The 21,496-nt window shown below is 44.1% G+C and overlaps 1 protein-coding gene across 15 annotated transcripts in view; it reads right to left on the reverse strand.

Annotated features, from left to right (window-relative positions):
• Positions 1-21,496, reverse strand: part of NRXN1 (neurexin 1) — a 1,267,446-nt gene that overhangs the window by 794,760 nt on the left and 451,190 nt on the right. For all 15 annotated transcript variants that reach the window (XM_050951741.1, XM_050951740.1, XM_050951749.1 and 12 more), the window contains one exon: positions 609-910. In XM_050951741.1, the coding sequence (XP_050807698.1) occupies positions 609-910 (302 nt within the window). The remainder of the gene's footprint in view (positions 1-608; positions 911-21,496) is intronic.

A 21,496-nucleotide genomic window follows, 5' to 3' on the forward strand; every position in this document is an offset into this window, starting at 1 on the left:
CATACTTGGAATTTCATTCCATCCCCCAAGGATAATCTACCAAAATACAAAATGACCCCAATATAGACATGCATTTTACTAATGAATTGGAGCCTACAAGGTTTTGTTGTTCTTGATGTTGCTGTTTTTGTTCAGTTAGACGTGGCTATGAAGCAGAAAATGCCACCAAAAAATGTATGAGGGTTATTTTGAGAATGAGTCTATTGCCCACTTCTTTGAGGGGGGGAAATAGATAAAAATTTTGTTTAAACTAATGAGCTATGATTCAGCTACAGAAATACAAGCCCCATGGACAATTATCAGTGTGTAATAGTGACTAATATAAAACTGTAAGGGCAGAAAATTGTACAAGAGAAATATGTTCATGATATCTGAAGTCTTTTGAAATATCTGACTATAATACTGTCTCATTTAAACAGCCTCTTGCCCCCACTACTTTCTAGATATGCCCCTGCTCAAGTGTGGCAGGAATATCCCTATTTGTGTAAATAAAAAGCTATTTTAAATGCCAACTAAACATCCAATGTCACGCTATTCAGATTTCAAAGCATCACACATTTAGCTGTAGCAGAAACAGTCAGTTATTCTTGTATCCATTGTACTGTTACCTGACGCAGATTCCTGGTTACTTTCACATCATGCCAGGCATTGTCATTAAATTTTCCATTCACAGGTTCCACCAGTGCTTCGAAGGCCCCTGAGCCCAAATTAATGACCAACGAGACAGCTCCATTTTTCAGTGCAAGATTGACATAATCAGCTGATTTTCCTGTATGAAGCATCAGTCCGTTCCTCTGAAGAGTTTTAAATGACAGAGTTATTTCATCACTGCTGCTCTGTATGGGGTTCTGGGACAAATCATAGCAGAAATATTCTGATCCCTTGAATGTTGCAATATATTCTTCTTTTCCTGACAAACAAAAGGAAAAAAAAGATCTAAAATCTCTGTAACTTAAAAATAAAATTCATGAAAAGCAGCCTTTTTTGTAGTTAACATTATTGTCATCACCAATAAATATTATGTCACACAGAGTACTGTGTGTTTACAATACTTAACAGCCATTAAGAAGCCAACAGAATCAGACCAATCAGCATTACATTCAAATTAAACTACTTTTCTAAGGTCGTCGCTACACAAGGATACTCTAGAAAGTTAAAGTGAATCAGCTAAAAGTGTGAAGTCAATTCACATAAATTAAAGCACATTAAACCCTCTTGTGTATGCTTTAATTCAGAAGGGAAGTGGCCTAAGTTCACTCTGACTTAATCCTCCCAAGAGGATTCACCTTAACTTTTCTGAATGTCTCTTTGCAGACAAGCCCTAAGTATGACTGAAGGAACTTTCAGTGGCCATGTCTATACTGGGAAAATAGTATCAGGTTAGAATACGTTAACAAACCATTTGACTAATAATTTTTAACACAACTGAGCACGTAGCGTACAAAGAGACAAGGCATGTTCAGAAACACATTAGCTTGGTTAAATGCTAAGATCCTCCCCACAACCAGGTACCAAGCTTTTAAACATGACTTTCCCTGTTCACACTAAAGGCAAAATTGTGTTTAACATCATGCTAGTGAAGATATGTTAGGGAACAAGTTTTCTAGAATGCATTTTCCCAGTGTAGACAGTATCTTGGAGAAAAAATATCTTGCACTTCTAAGGTACTATTCATTCACTCTACTAGAAACTATGGTGGGATCTTGGCCTTGTTAAAATCAATGGGACTTGTGACATGGACTTAATTAGAGCCAGAATTTCACGCTATGATTCTCTACTCCCTTTCCCCTTGTAAAGTCATTTACACCTGTTCAAAGTTAGTTCAAAGCAGGTATAAAACACCTCATTGTCTAAACGAGAGCAGAATTCTAATAAGGTAACGTTTTACATCCACTTTGTACCAGTTACAATGCAGTGGAAAAACAGGTTCAAAAGCTTTAACAGTGTTTGCCATATCAAGTCAGCCCCTCTTACTTCAATGACAAATTATCATTTGTACTCCAAAATTCCTTCAGAGAAGACCCTAACATATCTCAAAGGCTTGATGTATGAGACAGAGGAGAAAAGTAGAATTTCCCTCTCAGGAGAAAAATCTCACTTAAAAAAAAACCTGCGGGGGATTGGACACCATACTTTCTAAAGGAAAAAGTCTGCCATAATCAAAGGAAATGCTTTCACGGCTATAGAGCTATCACAACAGATGGTTTGGCTACTTCTCACAATACCAGGAAAGGCCAATTGAATCACAGGGGTAATACAATGCAAATTAAAATTCTCACCACCATCTTCCACTTTGCCATTACATAAACACTGTTGATGATATGATCATCATTTACTATTATTTGGGGGAGGGCAGTGGCTCTCAAAAGAGATCTCACAGAGGCTGCACACCAACTATTCACATTGATGGCCTATCAGCTTCAAAACAAAACAATAATATTTGCACCTATATAGAACCTTCTATCCAGAGTTCTCAAATAACTTTATTAATGTTAATTAACTTAGCTTCACAAGACCTCTGTGGGGCAAGTATCACCTGCTTTTGTAGATATCACCTGTAACACAGAGTGATTAAAGGCCAAACAAAGTAAATTAAGCTAACTTTTAGGCACCTCAAAAATTGCTGGAACTGATAAAACCTCAGTTAGACATCTTGGCTCTCTATACAATAAATAGGGAAAGGTAGGTACCTCCAAATGGGATTCATAAAAGCCAGCACACTAGGAAGATCCTGCCTATGGTAGCCAATGGGAGATGTTGAGGAGAAGGCCTAAGCCGTGCCCTTCTTAGGGTATGTCTGCACTGCAGTGTAAGCCTGTGCTTGAGCCTGAACGCAAGCCTAACCCTCCCTTGCATCTATACTCCAATTACGCTAATCCAGGGCTCAGACCAACGGTCCCAAGTCCCTGCAGGTTGGAGGGTCCAGGTTCAAATTAAAACACGACCGAGGGTCTAAGGCCTATTGCTTTCCAGTGTAGATGCAACCACGTTTGTGTCTGGTCATGGAAGTCAGCCAGAAATATCCCCGAATTCTGTGGGACGACTTCCTTTGTCCACTCTATCCCAACAATCTGCAGTCCACTCTGTTGAAAATGGAAGTCATCCCCCTTTGCGAACAGCATCAGCTTAGGGCAGTGTTGTTAATCCATCCTCTTCTGATCACTGATCTGCAAGCACACTATCAGAGAGCCTTCTAGGTTTGCAATGGAGAGTGAACCAATCAAGAATTTTGCAAAGCGAGCTGAATCCTGGGCGGGCAGTAAAGTTTTCCGACAGTGCACCATGGTCCTAGGGCTAGAGTGCCACATTTCAGGGGGCATTCTCAGGTGCAAACTCTTTTTTGGAGTTAGGTGCCTACATTATTTTTCCTGCCACTGCAGCAGGATGACCCACATCATTTTTAGGCCACTGACTAGGGTGCTCACCTAGGATATGGGAGACCTCCAGTTCACTTCCTCCTCCACCTGAGGGTGAGAAGAAATTTGAACAGGGATCTGCCACATCTCAGCTGAATGCCCTAGCTACTGACCTATGGGATATTCTGATGTAAAGTCCCTCCATCTCTCCTACTGAAGCTATTTCAATGTGGATAAATAATTAAAATTGTTGGAGTAGGGGGAGTGGATCATGGGTCTCCCTAAATCCAGATGACTGCTCGAACCACCAGGCTTTAGAGGAGGGGGTGGCAACCTTCATTCAGGAACAGCAAACAGCGGTCACTGGGAGCTGCGCCTGCGGATGGTCAACATAAACAAAATATCTCGCAGCCTGCCAGCGGATTACCCCGGTAGACTGCGTGCCAAAGGTTGACGATCCCTGCTATAGAGTTATCCTTCATGTCTGCTCTTATAGACTCATAGAAGATTAGGGTTGGAAGAGACCTCAGGAGGTCATCTAGTCCAATCCCCTGCTCAAAGGAGGACCAACACCAACTAAATCATCCCAGACAGGGCTTTGTCAAGCCAGGCCATAAAATCCTCTAAGGATGGAGATTCCACCACCTATCTGGGTAACCCTTTCCAGTGCTTCACCAACCTCCTGGTGCAACAGTGTTTTCTAATATCCAACTAGACCTCCCCCACTGCAACGTGAGACCATTGTTCCTTGTTCTGTCATCTGCCACCACTGAGAACAGCCACGGTTCACCCATCCAGGTAGTTGAAGGCTGCTATCAAATCCCCCCTCACTCTTCTCTTGTGCAGACTAAATAAGCCCTGTTCCCTCAGCCTCTCCTTGTAAGTCATGTGCCCCAGCCCCCTGATCATTTATGCTGCCCTCTGCTGGACTCTCTCCAATTTGTCCAAATGTGGCCTCACCAGTGCCAAATAGAGGAGAATAATCACTTCCTTCTATCCGCTGGCAATGCTCTTACTAATGCAGTCCAATATGCCGTTAGCCTTCTTTGCAGCAAGGGCACGCTGTTGACTCATATCCAGCTTCTCATTCACTATAATCCCCAGATCCTTTTCTGAATAATTGCCGCTTAGCCAATCAGTCCCCAGCCTGTAGTGGAGCATGGGATTCTTCTATCCTAAGTGCAGGACTCTGCACTTGTCCTTGTTGAAACTCATCAGATTTCTTTTAGCTCAATCTTCCAATTTGTCTAAGTCACTTTGGACCCTATCCCTACCCTCCAGCGTATTTACCACTTCCCCCAGCTTTGTGTCATCTCCGAACTTGCTGCGGGTGCAAATGCAATCCATCCCATCATCCTGATCATTAATACAGATGTTGAACAAAACTGGCCCCAGGACCGACCCCTGGGTTACCGGCTGCCAACTAGACATTGAGCCGTTGATCACTACCTGTTGGGCCCAACAATCTAGCCTGCTTTCCATCCACCTTATAGTCCATTCTTCCAAGCCATACTTTTTTAACGTGCTAGCAGGAATACCATGGGAGACTGTATCAAAAGTTTTGCTAAAGTCAAGATATATCACATCCACTGCTTTCCCCATATCCACAGAGCCAGTTATCTCATCATAGAAGGCAGTCAGGTTGGTCAGGCATGGCTTGCTCGTGGTGAATCCATGTTGACTGTTCCTGATCACCTTCCTCTCCTCCAAGTGCTCTCCCTCCCTTCTCCCAGCCTCTGGCTCAATGACTCTTTCATTATTTATTCACACCAGAATAGCTTCAACAGACAGACTAAGGGAGCCTCACATCAGAATATCCTATACTCTTGTGGCTAGGTCACTCCCCTGACTCCCAGTTCCCACCTTCTGTCCAGAGGAGAGGTGGCAGATCTATGGTCAAATCCCTTTTTCCCTTCAGGTGGAGGGGGGAATTGATCTGACAGTCTTCCACATCCCTGCTGAATACACTAATGTTATAAACAGACAGTCCAGGGTTAATTCCTCTTTTACCTGTAAAGGGTTATAAAGTTCACATAGCCTAGTTGACACCTGAGCACAGGAACCAATGGGGGGACAAGATGTTTTCAAAGAGGGAGGAGGGAAATCAGTCTTTGTCTGTTCACTAAGTTTGTGCTGGAGGGAAGGATCCAGGAATCAGCCATCTAACATTTCTTAAAAGTAGTAAGTATTTAGAGAAGGAATGTATTAGATTTTTTTTTTTTTTTGTGACTTCATTTTGCATAAGAGGGAGAATCAAACTGGGTTTCTTTTGTGTAACTTTAAGTTTTGTCCAGAGGGACATCCTCTGTGTTTTGAATGTGTTGTCTGTGAGAGTAACTTGCACGCTAATCTCACAGTGTTATTCCTTTCACCCTTTTTCTTTAATTAAAAGTCTTCTTTTAAAGAACCTGATTGATTTTTCCTTGTTTTAAGGTCCAAGGGTTTTTTGGATCTGGGCTCACCAGGAATTGGTGGGTTGAATCAGTCTCAATCCTGCTAGGAAAAGGGGGATAAAGACTGCGGAAATATTTGGAGGGAAGACAGAGTTTCCAAATAACTCTCCCATGAACGTTTGTTTAAACTATTTGGTGGTGGCAGCTTAGGGGTTATCTCATGCAGGTCCCCACATCTGTACCCTAAAGTTCAGAGTGGGGGTGACACCTTGACAGTTAATATTATACTGGGATAAAAATTATGAGGGAGATCCTCATACAGCTTGCCTCCCTTGGTGGGAGGGGCATTTTATGTGATTTCACCTATTGGGCCTGATTCAGTAGGTGAGAATGGAGCTCACTTACTGGATTGGAGCCCACAGACAAGTTAGGTGGAGGAATGCCAAGCTTTCCCCCATTTGTACATCTCTCTGATGCTTAAGCATCATGCTGCCTGGTGTGGGGCTGCACTGTACACACATACAGGTACAAGTGTGGGAATTTACACTGCAAAAATGTAGGCACCAAGCGAGTTTATGCTCCTATGGTGTTCAGAAGTTGCTGGATGGCCTGTGTGAATCCCAATGGGGCCTGATTCTGGGATTTAGGCACTGGGAGTGGCAGTTAGGCATCTAAGTCCCTTTGTAAATCTAGCCCTTAGTCTCTCTGTGCATCAGTTTCCCATCGATACTACTTGTCTACCAAACATTGGTGTCAAGAGGATAACTACATTCCAGATTGCGAGGTGTGCAGATACTACAGTAATAGCAACTATAAAAGATAGGTAGGTTTGGCTCATTTCCTGTTCCAGTGTGGGTGATACAGTCCCACTGTCTCACTGTATAGATCAAGGAAGAAGCAAAGTTTTGTTATGTATTGGTCATTGTCTGCAGAAATAAGGAGGTGAACCAAATCCCATGTGATGATGGACAAGTCCTACAAGGACATGAGTATCCATCTGAAGCTCACGCATATTTCTGGTTATTGAGCACACAGCAGAATCCTCTTCAAGGCTAATTTTGCCTTCATGCAGTGCCTCTCTCAAACATGGAGTCAGATCTACATAGTATGAACTTCCAAACCAGGCATAATTTCATTTCAGACAGATACTATTTGATTGCATTTGTCACACTGGTTGCTTCCTATGCCAGGCATTCACTGGCCTAGAAGGGCAGCAGAAATGCATCATGAAATGGGTGGTTTTGGTAACAAAAAAAATGAGCAGAGCTATAAAGCCCAGAGTTAATACATCCATAGAGGAAGCCCAAATCATGGGCAGGGGCTGATGGTCAGGACGAATGGGAATGATCACCTGACAAGGAGAGCCTTATCACAGCTGGACCTATCATCTCTATGGATGCAGACTATGTGCCGAGAACATCAGCCTGAGAGAACTGGGGCCAGCAACATTATTGTTTCTCTTCAGATTCCAGGGAATCTCCTGGGTAAGGTGTATGGGACCAGATACAATCAGGGCAGATGTCACAAAGACTACCTGTCTCTTATGTATACATCTGTTCACATGTTTCATAAAGTTGTGCTTATAGTGCTCAGACTGGGAGATAAATTGAGCCCATGAACAGAAGTGGATATAAGTGAACACATTCTTTTACTATATATTTTACATGATTATCAGAAGTTTCCATTTATTACTTTGCAGTACTAAGTTTCTACATCATTCACCTTTTCCATTAATTTTATTTATTTATTTATTTACGTGCATTGAAACATTCACCTAGGTGGATTTCACCTATGAGAAAATATATTTAAGTCAAGACAGCTACTAACATCTGAACACATTTTGGCCACAATGAGCTTTACGGGTCTAATATCTAACACAGCCTCTCTTTCAACCTCACTTTTGAGCTCAATTTTCTCTTCAGTTATACAACTGCAACTCCTGCTAGTTGAACAAGTGAAATTACTTCAGTGGGAGTTGTACTCATGTCATCCAGTGGAAGACACATTTTGCCTTCAGATACGCCTAGAGTTTCAATGTGGAGAAACAGAAGGGAAAATTTGTCCTTTTGTACCTCTTTGACTAATAACTCTAATCTCTGGCATAGCCCAGAGTACAGCAAGTAAGAAGAGCACATACTAAGTCTGCCCACACCCAGCGTAGTGTGTCAGTAACAGGTGATAAGAAGAGACTTGTTACATCACACACTAAGATATCCAGAATTTGCTGTACTGGTTTTCAGGGCTTAAAAACTTCTGATTCAAATCACAATCCTGGAGGCAGAGTACAACATTACACTGGTAGCAGTGTGTATTGGACCCCTCACATGTTTCAGTCAGCGGGGTGAGGCTGGGAGAATATGGCTCACTCTGCACAAAGAAATTTAAAATACTGTGTTCGCTGAGGCTTTATTGCATTAGGAAGTAGATTTTATGAATGCTACAGATCCCATTTAACAAATATTTTAAAAAGGACTAATGTTCAAACAAATTTGTTTGGTACAGATTTATGGAAGTCTGTGTTTAGGACAGAACCCTAGTAAGAAATCACTACAAATATTTTTTAAGAGAGAAGTTCCCCATACAACAACTTGCGTTATACATATACCATATGATTAATGCCTTAAAAACACAAAATATTTGATAAGATGTAAACTTGCAAGGCATTCAGTACAGTATGGGTGCACCTTATTCACTGCAAACTACTTCTATCAAATGGTATAATATATTTTACACATACACAGGCACACACACACACACACAGAGGCGTGCAGAAAAATGTAAGGGTATTCATTTGAACTTGTAATGCTGAAAAAATCTTTATAATATAATACTGTAAACAGATCCACAGTTTATACAGATTTGAAAAAGCTTTTAATAAGGTTAACATTTTTTGTGTCTTGACCTTCTTTACATATACAAGACTAAATTTTAATTTAATGGCATTTTCCTTGAGGAAGAAAATAAAAAGCCAAATCAGCAACTCTACACCTCGGTATTGGAAAAAGCAGCTCGAATTGTTAGAAAGATCAAATCAGTGCAGCCATGACTGAAAAACATCTATTTAATGTGTCCCATTGGATGACCTTTCAGTAAAACCACTGAAGGCAATTCTCTGAATTCTTATTCTTCTGTAGCTTCTTCCTCAATCAATACCACAATGGATTATGCACTCAACAAAATTCAATTTTGGTTTTTGAATTTGTTCCCATTCCTTGAGTTTTCTATAATGAGTTTGCAGCACCTCCGGGTAAAGACATGAACGATCAGACATTAACAATAGTTGGGCATAATGATCTTTGTTCAACAGCACTAATACATACAGTTTTACACGAATATCATGATTCCTCCCTCCATGTAACAATACATACCATGTTGCCCTTTGTATGTGTTCTGAAGCAAAAGCAACTAATGTGGGGCTGGGTTTGGTTTTTTGGTAGTTGCTTTTTTTTAAAGTTTGTTTTGTTGGATGTAAGCGTACTACTGATCAATTAATCTCATATACCATTGTGAGTTAGAAATCTCAAACATTTCCACTACAGGTAATATGAGATGAGCGTCGCACAGATGACAGAACTGAAATTAAGTTTTGGAGGCAGAATTCTTTCAGGTCCCAGTACTTCAGCTCTTGACATTTTTCTCCATGCTGGCCTAGCAAATATAACAAAAACTAAACTAAAATAATCTCAGAAGTCAATACACAAAGACAGACACTATCTCTCAACAAGCTCTTGTATATTAGAGAGCTAGGGAACCCACTTTTTATCCCACCATACCTTAAAAATACAACAAAATAGAAATCCTCAACGACTGGGCTGAGTTACCTGTTGAGCTATCAGGTGCCTAATCTAGCAGTGACATTTAGTACAGTAAGATCAGATCAAGTTTTGCATCTTTTGTCATCACAACTAATTTCAGCATCAACATGCAATAACATTGCATTGTGAGCCAGTGATGAATATGTATTATATGGAGGATGAAGCAGTGTCAGTGTCTTAACATCCATCATCTAATTTTCCTGAATGTGGGGGAAATGCAAGACACAATAGAATGGTGTAAAGTCAATTTCCCAGATCCTTCCTTGGGGCACCCAAATGTTCCTAGTCACTGGGCTTAGTATTCCAGTTATAAGGTTATAAACCTAGAATATAACTCTACTCATAGCGCCAAATTTACAAGTAAATACCGTGACTATTTTATGTTCATGTGTGAAGCAAAAAGTGTGTGTCAGCATCAGTTAGGCTTAATTACAAAATAAATGGCATATTTTTGGAAACAGTTGCTACAAGAATAATGATGTGACAGCTGCTAAATGGCATTACAGTTGCAGACCTTCACACCTTTAAGTAAAACAAGAACAAATCTTATGTGTTCCTCTCATGGATTAAAGTTGAAGTCTTTCTGTTTTTGTTAGTAACCACAGCAGGATGGACTTCTGGCCACTAGCCTAGCAAATTGTACCCTTTGTAACAGTGAGAGCTGTTATGCCTGTTTACACTGCTGCACTCTCCACAGGGGTTTTAACAGAATCATAGAATCATAGAATATCAGGGTTGAAAGGGACCTCAGGAGGTCATCTAGTCCAATCCCCTGCTCAAAGCAGGACCGATCCCCAACTAAATCATCCCAGCCAGGGCTTTGTCAAGTCTGACCGTAAAAACCTCGAAGGAAGGAGATTCCACCACCTTCCTAGGTAACCCATTCCATTACTAGTTAGGATAGATTTCGTTTGAAGGCAGCACTAAACAATATCTCTGCCAATGAAGCTTTTTGCTGAAAGGGGCTCTGTAAACTGCTTTATGCTAGTTGATGACCTAAATAAGGCAGGACTGAACCTGACCCAGTAGCTGATTTATGTTGGCTTTCATTGATGTAATAGGAATGTTCTGATACATACATTTCAGGAAAATAATGAAGTATGCGACAGCAAAAATTGTTTGCAAATCTAACTAACCCTGCTATTTCATGTTTCCTAAAGCATGGACCAGAATAGGATTCCATATTTGTTAACAGATAATTAAAGAATTTCCTTGATGTGTGAAATACATTTCTTTTTCATAAAAATTGAATAAATAAATGGATGTTGTTTCTCTTAAACATGTAGTAGGTAATAGAATCATAGAATATTAGAGTTGGAAGAGACCTCAGGAGGTCATCTAGTCCAATCCCCTGCTCAAAGACTGACCTTACAATGAAAATGTTGTTTATAGAAAATAAATACTAAAACAAAGTGAGGAAAAATGAACAAAAATTATGCACTATTAAAATTAAAGATATAATAAAGGCCTTGGCTACACTTGGAGGTCTGCAGTGCTGGGAGTTACAGCTGTCTTCGTACAGCTGTGTAGGGAAAGTGCTGGAGTGTGGCCACACTCACAGCTACCAGCGCTGCAATGTGGCCACATTTGCAGCATTTGCAGTGCTGTTGGGAGTGGTGCATTATGGGCAGCTATCCCACAGAGCACCTCATCCCATTTTGGCGCCGTGGGTTGTGGGAAGGTGACGGAAGGGTGCGGGTCATTCTGCTTTCTGTCCCAAAGCCCCATAATGCATCGCTTTACATCCCAGCAGTCCCTGTTTTTCCGTCCACGTTTGGTGCCATTGCGACTCTCCCAACGGTTTCTGTGCAGCGCGATTTCTGTGGGAAGTGGAGCCCGAACTGCTGAGAAGTATGCTGACGAGTCTCGCCAGCACATCACGTTTGGCAGTTGAGCTATTCCTTAAGCTCCAAAGTGATGAGGAGTCCGAGGATGATTGCGAGTCGCCTGACACGTACGACACGACATTGCTTGTGGCTTTCACGGAAATGCTCAGCACCGTGGAATGCAGCTTTTGGGCTCAGGAAACAAGCACTGAGTGGTGGGATCACATCGTCATGGAAGTCTGGGATGATGAGCAGTGGCTGCAGAACTTTCGGATGAGAAAAGCCACTTTCATGGGACTGTGTGCTGAGCTCGCCCCCACCCTGCGGCGCAAGTACAAGAGATTGAGAGCTGCCCTGCCGGTGGAGAAGCAGGTGGCTATTGCAATCTGGAAGCTGGCAACTCCAGACAGCTACCGATCAGTCGGGAACCAGTTTGGAGTGGGAAAGTTGACGGTTGGAGTCGTTTTGATGCAAGTTTGCAGGGCCATTAATTGCATCCTGCTAAGAAAAACCGTGACTCTGGGGAACGTGCAGGACATTGTGGATGGCTTTGCACAAATGGGTTTCCCTAACTGTGGAGGGGCGACAGATGGGATGCATATTCCTATTCTGGCACCACCCCACCTAGCATCCGAATACGTTAATCGGAAGGGGTATTTCTCTAAGGTTCTCCAGACGCTTGTGGATCACCGTGGGCATTTCATTGACATTAACACAGGCTGGCCTGGAAAGGTCCATGATGCACGCATCTTTCGGAACACTGGCCTATTCAGGAAGATGCAGGCAGGGACTTTTTTCCCAGACCAGAAGATCACAGTAGGAGACGTTGAAATGCCCATTGTGATCCTTGGAGACCCCGCTTACCCATTAATGCCTTGGCTCATGAAACCGTATACAGGGAAGCTTGACAGGAGCAAGGACCGGTTCAACTACAGGCTGAGCCGGTGCCGAATGACTGTGGAGTGTGCTTTTGGCCGTTTAAAAGGGCGCTGGTGATCTCTGTATGGGAAGCTAGACTTGGGGGAAAGCAGCATCCCTGCGGTTATATCCGCGTGCTGTACCCTCCATAATACTTGTGAAGGGAAGGGTGAAACATTCAGTCAGGCATGGACCTCTGAGGTTCAATGCCTGGAGGCTGAATTTGCACAGCCAGAGAGCAGGGCTACTAGAGAGGCCCAGCACAGGGCTTCAAGGATTAGGGATGCTTTGAGGGAGGAATCTGAGGCTGAAAACCAACAGTAATGTTTGGTGCTTTGCACGGGAGTGAAGTGCAGTGGTTACAATGTTAGCAAGAATCTGTTTTTCCTAAGCTGATTTGCAGTGCCTGTTTCTTTCCTGGGCTAAGGTATCTTCGACTTTCTGCAATAATAAAGACTGTTTTCAAAGCCAAGAATTCATTTATTGAAAAGAAAATAACTTTATTGACAGACACACAACATTTTGGGAACCTAAAAGGGTGGGGGGGGGTGCGGTGGGGAACTGTACAGTCACAGGTTTGAATATGTCCTGTCTGGAGTACTGTGCAATGACTGCTGCACTTCAGGATGCCTATACTGCATGGTGATGGCGGTTGAGTGCAGAGGGTAAGGGTTGTAGTTCTCAGGGCTGGTTGGTGAACGTACAGGCGTTGGAGGCAGCTGGTGGAGGTAAGAACCTGGATGCTGGGGAAGGAGGTTTGGAGCTGACATTGAGGCACAAGGGAAAGAGCTTTGGGATGGGGGAGGCGGTGTGGTAGTGCTCTGCCTGCATGGCTACGAGCGCCTGGATAGAGTCCGCTTGGTGAGCCAGGATGCTTATCAGCTGCTTTGTGCTTTTCTTCCTGGCCGCTGCGTTTCTCTGGTGGATCCTGCAGTTTTTTATTCTCTCTGGCAGAGTGATCTATAACTGTTTGCAGCAGGTCGTCTTTTTTTTTTTGCGGCTTCTTCCGCAGGTTTTGGAGTCTTTGAGCTGCTGTTAACATGGGCAGCTGAGAACTCAAGGTTGATTGTGGAAAGGAAAAAAAGGCAACAGTTAACAGAGGCAGCATTGTTTATATCTCAGACAGTTATTCCCACACAGTGAAGGAGTTTGCAGTCTTCACTTTAGCATAATTTTCCCATACCAAAGAGAGCGCACATAACCCACAGGAGCCCCGAAATGGTGAGTAAGGGGGACTGATTGCTTCAGGGCTGTGCTGGAGTTTCTGTGCATTGGGGAAAGCAAACAGCTGCAGGGGGCACCTACACTGAACACTCTCCCAACATTTTCCACAGGAGTTAATCCTGGAAGCTATCTCACTGCTGCGGGTCACCTGGGAAGAGGGACTGATTGCTTCAGGGCTGTGCTGGGGTTTCTGTGCATTGGGGAAAGCAAACAGCTGCAGGGGGCACCTACACTGAACACTCTCCCAACATTTTCCACAGGAGTTAATCCTGGAAGCTATCTCGCTGCTGCGGGTCACCTGGGAAGAGCGGGAGGGTCTTCTACAGCAATGCGGATTCCGCTCTGGCCCCTGCGCAGCTTGCCTGTGTGCAGCAATGATCCCCCCACCCCTCGCGGCACAGTGGCACGGACGCATTAGCCTGACTGGGACAAGGACCACAGTAGCTCTCCCTATAAACTTGCCAAGCGCATTGCCCACACTCTAGCTGAAACTTTTGAAGAGATTACCGAGGCCAATTACCGCGACGTGATAGACCACATCAATGGGCTATTCCACATCTAGGTATGCATGCATGCATGCAGCCCTAACCCTCCCTCCTCTCCCGAAACATTTCCATCCTGAAAAAAAAAGCCGCTTACCAGGAACCCGCTCCTCTGCTTGTCCTTCACCAAGTACTGGCTGCTGCGACTGGCTACCTTCCTCCTGGCTTGAGAAGAGCTCCTGGCTGCATGCCTCCTGGGACTCCGGATGTCTTCCCCCACCCCAGTAGTCTCATTCTTGGTTTGCTCCTCCCCTTCCTCCTCCTCTGCCTCCACCTGCCCCCCCGCTCTGATGTGTCCACTGTGGTCCTTGGACTGGCGGTGGGGTCACCCCCAAGTATTGCGTCCTGCTCTTTGTAAAAACGGCAGGTCGTGGGGGCAGCACCAGAGCAGCGATTTCCCTCACGGGCTTTGCAACAGGCACTCCGCAGCTCCTTCACTTTAATCCTGCACTGCACCACGTCCCAGTCATGGCCCCTTTCCAGCATGGCCCTTGATATCTGCCTATAGGTATCGTAATTCCTACGGCTGGAGCACAGCTGCGACTGCACAGCTTCCTCCCCCCAAACACCGATGAGGTCCAGCAACTCACCATTGCTCCATGCTGGGGCTCGTTTGGGGCGTGGAGGCATGGTCACCTGGAAAGATTCACTGATTGCACTCCACACCTGGCTGAGCAAACAGGAAGGGGATTTTTTAAATTCCCAGGGCATTTAAAGGGCGGGTCACCTGAGGCCAGGGCAGTAGAGTTTGAAATGATGAGCAGAGTGGCTGAGCAGGCATTCTGGGATACCTCCGAATACCTCTGGAGGCCAATAACAGCGCTTTTGGTGGCCACACTGGCGGAGCAGCGCTGCAGTCGTTATTCCCCAGGCAGAGGTGGAGTACATGCAGCGCTGTAGCCAAGGAGATACAGCGCTGTATGTGCCTTGCAAGTGTGGACGGTGAGTAAGTTGCAGCGCTGTAAAGCCACCACCAGCGCTGCAACTCTCCAGTGTAGCCAAGGCCAAAGGCTCTGCAGAAAGAGGGAGAAAAAATATGAACCTTAACACAGCCCTGAAACTTCCAAATAGCAACAGGGGCATGAGGGAGATGCTTTCTGACAGACACTCCTCTCTTTGACAAGATGACAGATTTGTTGGCTGGGGACCAACATTTCAAAGGAGTGAACTATCTACTTTCCTTTCTTAAACAACAACATCAACAACAAAAGGCTTATTAAATTGTCTGCTGTGCCTCAGAGAGCAACCACCTCAGGAGTATAACTAAACCAAACCCTTAGTGAGAGGCATAAGGGAACTATTACGGGTTTTATGTTGCTGTATATAAATGTATTTAATTGTAAAAAACAAACAACAACAAAAACAGGGGCTTACACCCATAGTATGACTACTGGCACACTGACTTGGATTGTGTTACTACTTGTAAGCAGGGCAATGGTCCCGCTATTGTGGGGAACTTTCCTGGCTTATGCACTACCCTGGTGAAATGGGCTAGGGAAAGGATCTGAGTCCTTGCTCCCACTTCCTTTACCCAGGAGCCTGCCTGATTTCAAGGGTTCCCCTTCCACTCTCCTGTGTGGCAGAGTCTTCATAAGCCCAACAAGGTTGGGCCCAGGATTCCTGGGGTGCTTGACCACCAACCTTGTCGTGGTCACTTAAGGCAGGGTCTAAGGTGTCCCCACTCTGCAGTGTTCTCTCTGCACTGGATGTTTCCCTGACCCAATGATCATTACATACAGTTCAAAGGAAATACAATCTATTAAACAGTAATCAAATTTAAAAATAAGGGAAAAAATGGGAAAGGTTAAAGGAAAACACATAACCCCGCTCTGCAGCATGGGGACATTACAACCAGCGTCTCTGGAATGTGAGGGAAGTTCAGGCTGTTCCTCACAAGTCCCAGGCCTCCTTTTCAGGCTCTGGCAGTGCTGCATGGATGCTGCAGATCAGACACTTGCTCTGGGGCTGGCCACATGCCCTCAGGCTCTAGGACCCTCCTTCCCAGTGTCGCCCCCACTCCATCGGGATTACGATCCTCCTCCAAGTCTGGCCTAAAAGTCGTCTTGGCTGGAGATGTCTCCCTGCGCTGGGCCTGCTGCCCAGGGTCCCCCCTCACGCTCCCCAACTGCTCACTGCACCTGGCTCTGGATTGCTCCATCTCCACCCTGCCTCAGCTCCACTTTGTCTCAGCACTGGTGCTGCTGTGCCTCCAGCTCCCTGGACTGCTTCTCTGGCCCCTGTGGCTCTGGCTGCTGCAGCTCTCCTCCCAGCACAGGTCTGTGGGCTGCTTCTGTAACTCTGCTCCCCAGCTCAGCTTGGGCCCCTGCTTTCCCCTTAGCTGAGTCCCACTCTATCTGACCCAGGCAATTTCAGCTCACACGGTGGATGGGACCCCCGGTCTCCTGACTCCCTGATTAGCCTGCCTGACCTGTCAATCAGGCTGACCTGGAGCACTGGCCTCTCCCTATTGTTCCTGGGGACTGTCTGTCTTAGGGTCCTGATTTCCCATCGACCCTTCCCTTTTCTTTTTGATACTGGTAGCTAGCCAACCAAAACATGCCACAGAGTTTTAATAAGGGTCAACAGTTCTTTACATACTGAGTTACACTGGTATGAAATCTTAATCAGGTCCACAGGTTCTGCTTCACTGGTTTCATTTGCAATTCACTGTTTTATCAATTAAGGGCTGGCTGAAAGAGTATTGAAAGGTTAGCAAACAGAGGAGTGGGAGGGTAACTGGAAACTCAGGCCTGGTCTACACTACAACTTTAGGTCAAATTTAGCAGAGTTACCCCGATTTAACTTTGGACTCATCCACACAACTAAGCCCTTTTTTTCGACTTAAAGGACTCTTTAAATTGATTTCTTTACTTTACCTCCGACGAAGGGACTAGTGCTGAAATCGGCCTTGCTGGCTTGAATTTGGGATAGCATGGACTCAATTTGACGGTATTGGCCTCCGGGAGTGTCATAAACAGATAAGAAAAGTTAATAGCACAGAAGTACTTTATATCTCTTTGACTGTAAAGGGTTAACAAGTTCAGTAAGCCTGGCTGTCACCTGACCAGAGGACCAATCAGAGTACAGGATACTTTCAAATCTTGAGAGAGGGAAGTTTTTGTGCTGTGCTGTGTTTTGGTTGTTGTTCACTCTGGGGACTCAGAGGGACCAGATGTGCAACCAGGTTTCTCTCCAATCTCCCTGATACAGGTTCTTATAGATCCAGAATAGTGAGTAAGAGGTAGATAAAGCGAGTTAGGCTTATGTTTGTTTTCTTTATTTGCAAATGTGTATTTGGTTGGAAGAAGTTCAAATGTGTATTTGGCTGGAAGGAGTTCAAATTTGTATTTTGCTGAAAGGATTTTAATTTGTACTTGTATACTTAGGCTGGGAGGGTATTCCCAGTGTCTATAGCTGAAAGACCCTGTACCTATTCCATTTTTTTTTAAATTTACAAAGATAATTTTTACTGTTTTTTCTTTCTTTAATTAAAAGCTTTTCTTGTTTAAGAACCTAATTGTTTTTTTATTCTGGTGAGACCCCAGGGGACTGGGTCTGGATTCACCAGGGGATTGGTGGGGAGAAAGAAGGGAAGGGGGAGAGAGAGGCTAATCTCTCTCTGTGTCAGGATTACTTTCTCTCTCAGGAAGAGTCTGGGAGGGGGAAAGAGAAGGAGGGAGGAAGGTGAATTGTCCTCTCTGTTTAAAGATTCAAGGAGTTTTGAATCACAGTGATCTTCCAGGGTAACCCAGGGAGGGGAAGCCTGGGAGAAGCAATGGTGAGGGAAAGGGTTTACTTTCCTTGTGTTAAGATCCAGAGGGTCTGGGTCTTGGGGGTCCCCGGGCAAGGTTTTGTGGAGACCAGAGTGTACCAGGCACTGGAATTCCTGGTTGGTGGCAGCGCTACAGGTTCTAAGCTGGTAATTGAGCTTAGAGGAATTCATGCTGGTACCCCATCTTTTGGACACTAAGGTTCAGAGTGGGGAATTATACCATGACAGGGAGCTATCCCAGAGTGCTCCATTGTGACCGCTCTGGACAGTGCTCTCAACTCAGATGCACTGGCCAGGTAGACAGGAAAAGGCCTGTGAACTTTTGAATTTCATTTCCTGTTTGGCCAGCGTGTTTGCAGAGCTCATGCAGAGCTCATCAGCATGATGTGCACATTGCTGGGGCACATTGCCCAGCCTGTACTTTGTGAGAAGTCTATTACCATGTCCCTCTCATTGCCGCGCTGCCGTCACCTCCTCACCTGGTTTTGCGCAAAAGAATTGTCTGCCGTTGCTCTGATGGAGGGAAGTGCGACTGACAACATGGCTTACATGGAATTAAAATCAACAAAAGGGGTGGCTTTGCATCAAGAAGAAACACAAACAACTGTCACACAGAATGGCTCCCTCAAGGTTTGAACTCAAAACTCTGGGTTTAGCAGGCCGTTGATTTCACGAAACAAATCGGATCAATTTCTTGTTTTGATCCATCTATCTTTTACATCTTAGGCTGGCAGCAGACGGTGCAGTACGACTGCAAGCCATTGTCATCTCCTGGGTGCTCGGCAGAAGATGGGAATGACCTGGCTGAGTCACTCCCATGTCTGCCCAGGTGCCCCTGACCGATCTCCCCGAGATCGGCTAAAAGAGCACCCAGGAATATGACGACGATGGCTACCAATCGTAATGCACCATCTGCTGCCAAAAGGCAATGAGCTGCTACTGTGTAGCAATGCAGTCCCACGTCTGCCAGCACCCAGGAGACGTAAGGTGATAGTTTGCTGAGCAGGCTCCATGCTTGCCGTGGTATGGCATCTGCTCAAGTAACCCAGGAAAAGAGGCACGAAACGATTGCCTGCCATTGCTTTCACGGAGGGAAGGAGGGAGGGGGGGCCTGACGACATGTACCCAGAACCATCTGCGACACTGTTTTTGCCCCATCAGGCATTGGGATCTCAACCCAGAATCCCAATGGGCAGCAGATACGGTGGGAACTGTGGGATAGCTACTCACAGCCACCCACAGTGCAATGCTCCGGAAGTCGACGCTAGCCTCGGTACTTGGATGTAGACGCCAACTTAATTCATGTAGAGCATTTTGTATGGGGACACACACAATCAACTGCATACAAAGATTTCTAAAAAAACGACTTCTATAAATTCAACCTAATTTCGTAGTGTAGTCATACCCTCAGATATCATATCATGTGGCTTTGGCAGTCTCACAGACTCTTTCCTGGAGTGAAATGAAACTTTTACTGCTATTCCAGTCCATCTTCACCTTCAAACATAGAAGTAACCCCTCTGACTCTTGCAACCCTCCTTTCACAGCAGCTATTACAGTTGCAGTGAGCACACAAATTTGAGTTTTGTGTTTAATATTTAAGAGACGGGGTTGGAAGCTTCAAAGTGGAGTATTTCTTCTGAAGGTCACCATAGGGCAAAGCAGACTTTGCAGAGTCAACAACAGGGTCCTGGGTTTATACCTATATTACACTTAGCTTTTATTAAACAAATGCTTACATGGAAAAAAACTACAACAAACATGCTCATGAACATCGAGTCCTTTTACTTAACAATTTCTGTTCAGTGAACCTACAGTGCAGTGGCTCTCAAACTTTTTTACTAGTGTCCTCTTTCACACAGCAAGTCTCTGAGTGCGACCCCCCCTTATAAATTAAAAACATTTTTGTATATATTTAACACTATTATAAATGCTGGAGGCAAAGCGGGGTTTGGGGTGGAGGTTGACAGCTCCTCCATGTAATAACCTTGTGACCCCCAAGGGGTCCCAACTCCCAGTTTGAGAACCCCTGCTACAATGCATCTGCATCAAAGTGTAGCCATTGGACCATATTCTGGTTAGTATCATAATCACACATATACAGTGCAAAAGCAGCCCACAAATCCATGCAAATGCAAGACAAAACTGCATGCCGACCACTTGCAGTTTAAGGAGTGTACATAAAAACGCACAGTCTGTTTTGTGATTCTTAAGAGAAGACTCTCTGAAGTCTTGGGAGATAGCAAATTATGGCCAGCGATTTATGTTCTGTACTTCCAGTGCTGCTCCTACAAGTTTTCTACCAGGTGGCTGTGTGCAGAATTTGACCTACGAAGTGACTTCTTTCTAAGGAATTCCACACATGGTGGCCAAAGCCAGGCAGAAATTATGAAGAGGAAAGGCCATGGCAGGAAAGAAAAATGTGAATTCTTACTCAAATAAGTCTTCAGTAATCTCAAGAAGAAACATGTTTTACTCTTGACTGGCAAGAAATTTGTTTAGAACCCATACAATATTAAAGACTACCATGTTATAGGTAGGGCTGTTGATTAACCACAGTTAACTCATGCAATTAACTCTAAAAAAGTAACTGCAATTAAAAAAATTAATCGCACTGTTAAACAATAGAATGCCAACTGAAATATATTAAATATTTTTGGATGTTTTTCTACATTGTCAAATATATTGATTTCTATTACAACCCAGATTACAAGTGTACAGTACTCACTTTATATTATTATTTTTATTACAAGTATTTTCACTGTAAAAATGATAAACAAAAAATAGTATTTTTCAATTCACCTCAGTACATGGAAGTGTAATTTACAAATGTAGATTTTCTTTTTTGTCACATAACTGCACTCAAAAACAAAACAATGTAAAACTTTAGCGCGTACAAGTTCACTGAGTCCTACTTCTTGGTCAGCCAATTGCTAAGACAAACAAGTTTGTTTACATTTATGGGAGATACTGCTGAATGTTTCTTATTTACAATGTCATCTGAAAGTGAGAACAGGCATTTGCATTGACTTTTGTAGCCGGGGTTGCAAGGTATTTACATGCCAGAATTGCTAAACATTCACATGCCCCTTCATGCTTCACCCACCACTCCAGGGGACATGCTTTCATACTCATGAGTCTCATTAAAAAATAATGAGTTAATTAAATTTGTGACTGAACTCTTTGGGGGAGAACTGTATGTCCCCTGTTCTGTTTTACCTGCATTCTGCCACATATTTCATGTTATGGCAGTCTTGGATGGTGACCCAGCACATGTCGTTCATTTTAAGAACACTTTCACTGCAGATTTGACAAAACACAAAGAAGGTACCAATGTGAGATTTCTAAGGATAGATACAGCACTCGACCCACGGTTTAAGAATCTGAAGCGTCTTCCAAAATCTGAGGGGCGAGGTGTGGAGAATGCTATCAGATGTCTTAAAAGAGCAACACTCCGAAGTGGAAACTACAGAAACCGAACCACCAAAAAAGAAAATCAACCTTCTGCTGGTGTCATCTGACTCAGATGATGAAAATGAACATGCATCAGCTCTGCTTTGGATCATTATCGAGCAGAACCGTCATCAGCATGGACCGATGTCTCGTTTGAATGGTGATTGAAGCATAAGGAGACATATGAATCTTTAGCA

The sequence above is a fragment of the Gopherus flavomarginatus genome, chromosome 4, assembly GCF_025201925.1.
Source record: "Gopherus flavomarginatus isolate rGopFla2 chromosome 4, rGopFla2.mat.asm, whole genome shotgun sequence".
NCBI lineage: Eukaryota > Metazoa > Chordata > Testudines > Testudinidae > Gopherus > Gopherus flavomarginatus.